The sequence below is a fragment of the Monopterus albus genome, unplaced genomic scaffold, assembly GCF_001952655.1.
Source record: "Monopterus albus unplaced genomic scaffold, M_albus_1.0 scaffold393.1, whole genome shotgun sequence".
Taxonomy (NCBI): Eukaryota; Metazoa; Chordata; class Actinopteri; order Synbranchiformes; family Synbranchidae; genus Monopterus; species Monopterus albus.
Genome location: NW_018128273.1, coordinates 7,278 through 11,440, shown reverse-complemented (window position 1 = coordinate 11,440; position 4,163 = coordinate 7,278). Strand labels below are relative to the sequence as shown.

Below are 4,163 nucleotides of genomic sequence, written 5' to 3'. Positions count from 1 at the left end.
AAAAAGGGAGGAATACCTATACTGTCTTAATTCCTACATAGACACTTATGTCTTCCTTTGTTTCCAAGGAACTGCTCTGCCTGTGTGTGTATATTGCTTCCTCTTATCTAATCTCTGTTTCAACTATTCAAGGAATTCCAATAAACTATAGCTCCCCCGTCCCATTAGCCAGGTGGTGGTAATAAAGTATCTGTGGACCCTCTTTGCTAAAGCTGTAAATCTAATGAGATTTCGGTGTTTTAGTGAACCAGTCTCCCTTGATGTTAACCAGTGCCCCAGTTGGCTAACACAGTAAATACTGACCAGTGATTCAGTGAACACATAGGGTGATATATAGATATGTAACTACATAAACATAAACACAACTGTGAGATTAAAATATATAAACTTATGTATGCTATATAATAAAAACCCTAACTAATCCCTCCTTTTACACCTTTTAAGGTGTAAACTAATATGACCTAATTCTAAGCAAAGCATTATATAGGTACTTCTAATGACTACATAAACATAAACACAACTGTGAGATTAAAATATATAAACTTATGTATGCTATATAATAAAAATCCTAACTAATTATATTCATTTTTATCTAAAAATAAAAATCACCGTAACATACCAAATATTAACACTGATTTTCTCAGGTGTTCAAATACTTATGTTCAGCAGTTTTAGACAAATAAATTCTTTAAAAATCATACAATGTGATTTCCTGATTTTTTTTTTTTTATTCTGTCTCTCAGAGTGGGAATGCACCTACAATGTGAATTTCAGATCCCTCCATGATTTCTAAGTGGGAGAACTTGCAAAATCGCAGGGTGTTCAAATACTTCTGTTCCTCACTGTATAGCCAATACACTACTGAATCATTTGAAATAATTTTGTTTAATTTCAGTAAGCATGATTGTTCGGTGGTTTTGTAATCATTCTTGATCACCTTTAGTTTCTGGTGCTCTTTCCTGTTGTTTATGTATGGATTTAAGTCTAAAGGTGTTATTCTCAGTCTGAACATGCCAGCTGATGTGAACCCGAACCCTACTTGTATGTGCCAGTATATCAGTGGGGACCCCAAACCTATTCTAGATGTCTTCTATGCAACATCAGTCTGGGAGGCACCATGTCACATTCATTTTCTTAGGAAATGTGTGTACAAAACTGAGAAGGAATGTTTTTGTCGCATGAACTCTCTCTTGGGTGCATATACAAGCAGGTGACAAACGAAAGGAAAAACCAACAAAGTGTCTCAATAAAGTGTTGGGCCACCATGTTTCATGATAGGTTTAAGGTGATCACTCAGAACAACTTTGTATCGATTTGCAGTGACCCTCCCCTCAAAGGGGACAAGTGGTCCCAAACCATGCCAGCATTTGCATTTGTTATGTTTCTCCACTCATTTATTCAGGTTTTCTCTTTCTTTTGTCACCCTTCTGTAGATGCAATATGACACATTTGTTTAGGTGTCTTGATATTTATAAAATGTTTTTGTCATTCAGAGCTTGGATGGAGCCATCCCTGTGATGTGTGGAGCATTGGTTGTATCCTCTTTGAGTATTACCTGGGCTTCACCTTGTTCCAGGTACAACAGCACTGTACTCCTGCCAATCAACCCTTGGTGTCATTCGTGGCATCTGTTTGGCATTGTATGCCACAATGAACCAGCAGTACTTAAATGCTGATTGTCATCTGAATCAGTCTCTCCCTTTATTTGGTTCTGTTTCTTACTCATTCATGGTTATCTGACTTGTACTTATTTTAGACTCATGACAACAGGGAGCATTTGGCCATGATGGAGAGAATATTGGGACCAGTGCCCTCTAGGATGATTCGTAAGACAAGGTGAGAGAACATGCAAACACACCAAAGTGATACACATTTTATATTGAAATTAATATGTACATATTTGAAAACTGCTCACACTGATGTCCGTGTTCTCGTAGGAAGCAGAAATACTTTTATCATGGCCGACTGGACTGGGATGAGAGCTCCTCAGCAGGGAAATATGTCAGAGAAAACTGCAAACCCCTACGGGTAGGAAGAGTAGATTCATAGCAGAAAAAGGGTTGATGATAACCAGGCTAATAAGTGGGAACAGTCATTGTACTAAAAGAACATAAGTCTATTTGATTTGTACTGAAATTCTTCTTTTGACTGTCTGTCTTCATCCTCCTTTTCCCTGCCAGCGGTACTTGTTGTCGGAAGCGGAGGAGCACCACCAGTTATTTGACCTCATTGAAGGCATGTTGGAATATGAGCCGTCAAAGAGGCTAGCACTGGCCGACTCCCTCAAACACCCTTTTTTTGAGAATGGCGGGATTGGTGAAGCAGCAGGCAACAAGAACTGGGAGGGCAACCGAGACATAAGTCGGTGACCCATGAGCCAGCAAAGACTGAGTTACAAGTTTGTTTTTTTTTATATGTGGAGCAGGTGAACTGTTGAATTAATTGTGGCTTCGGATGTTTTCCGTCGTTTGTCATTAAAGCATGGACTCTGTCACTTCTTGCCCCTCCACACTGCCCCTCTGATAACATCCTCTGCAACCATGAGAGCCATGTTTTTTGTAGCAGAGAGACTAAAATAGCTCACAAGAGAGTCAAAATCAATCTTTTCTAGTGTTCACACTGAGAATATTGGACAAAATTTTGAATGGAACATTATTTGTACCCACCGTAGCTCTCTATGCAGCTCCTGTCTTCCTTTTGACTTCTGAACCACCTTCCTCCCTCTCTAAGGAATATAATACACCTCCCTAAGGACATAAGCACTACTGTAGTCTGTTGACAAAAACTCAGTTTTGGAGAACTGTCTTCCATTTCTAAAGTAAGGAAAGGGTAAAAAGGAAAGAGAGCTGTATATGCTGTGCAAGTGCTCACCCACATAATTCTAAACATGGAGACATGCATGATATTCTGTATGCTAACATCAAATCAATACATTGAATTTATTTCCTCCTCAAAAGTGGCAAAAATCTCCACAAGAGAAATCTCTCATTTGGTTACATTTTTGTTAAATGGGCACTTGCATTGCATATAACTTTTTTACGTTTCTTTTTTATGTATAAAATTATCCCCTATATGGAGACTCTTGCCCCCAATCTCCAGTCATTAGCCTCATTATCTTTACCAAGGAGATGATAATGGTGATGGACACTCCACACACAGGCCTCTATCTTATTGATAGATATCTGTTTATGTTGTGCACTGCTTTCTGTGTGTGTATGTGTAGAGGTGTGGATGGAGTGGGTGACTTGTTCATGTTTTGCTCAGTGAGTTCTTAGCTCAGCGTTAGTCATGGAAACATTCTCACATATGTTAAAACAAACAAACAAACTGCCTTTTTCATGTGTGATATGGTTTGGACTTGAAGTCTCTCCATCCATATTAAGCACACAGCTCCTGGTAGTAGTCAGTGAGTCATGCACCTCTTGTTGTTGGTATTTATTTAGGGTTCCGGTAGGTCATAGACTCCACCCTCAACCTGTACATGACTTGTTTTTTTTGTATGAAACTAAAGCGTTTAAAAGTGTATATATGTATGATTGTGTAGAATTAAAGTTAAGTCCTCCTTGCCAAAGGCTTATGGTGCTTTTAGTATCAGCTTGGGCCTCTGGTAGCTAAAGGGAGGCGTTCTGTCTTTAAATACGGTCACTGTGTCTGAGTCCATCTCTGATTTCACTAATACCACTGGGTGATTTGGTATAGATCATATGGGTGGCTGAAATGTGTTTGTGAACAAAAGGAGAAACTGGTGTCTATATATTTTGTGTTTAAGGTCTTGGAGTAGATAATCACTTAACATTTAAGTGTATCATTCAAGAAATGTACATGTAACTTAACCTTTAAAAGCTGTTGTGTTATTAGATAGGCCTAATAGAGATTGTAGTTCCTTCAGACAATTGGATGCTTATCTTGTTTTCAAAGTTAGATTGCAGGACTTGAAGTTAATCTTTAAAATAGCAAAATAAAATTTCTCCTCATCCTTTAGACAAATACTGCACATGGACTCACTGGGGGAGTTCAGTGACTACATCTGGGCTTCTGTAAGCTCTATTAGGAATTACTAAAAGATGTCTGCCAAGTAGAAAATCTGTTTTATACCCAAAGCATGCATGCTGTGATAACTTGTATCAGATGTACACTTTTTCAAGTCATTTTAGATGAGGTAA

General features: G+C 38.4%; 1 protein-coding gene across 1 annotated transcript in view; it reads left to right on the top strand.

Annotated features, from left to right (window-relative positions):
- Positions 1-3,637, top strand: part of clk2a (CDC-like kinase 2a) — an 18,022-nt gene extending 14,385 nt beyond the window's left edge. Inside the window, exons 10-13 of the mRNA XM_020586011.1 lie at positions 1,494-1,576; positions 1,757-1,836; positions 1,938-2,028; positions 2,181-3,637. Of these exons, the coding sequence (XP_020441667.1) occupies positions 1,494-1,576; positions 1,757-1,836; positions 1,938-2,028; positions 2,181-2,369 (443 nt within the window). The 3' untranslated portion in view covers positions 2,370-3,637. The remainder of the gene's footprint in view (positions 1-1,493; positions 1,577-1,756; positions 1,837-1,937; positions 2,029-2,180) is intronic.
- The last annotated feature ends 526 nt before the right edge of the window (positions 3,638-4,163 follow it).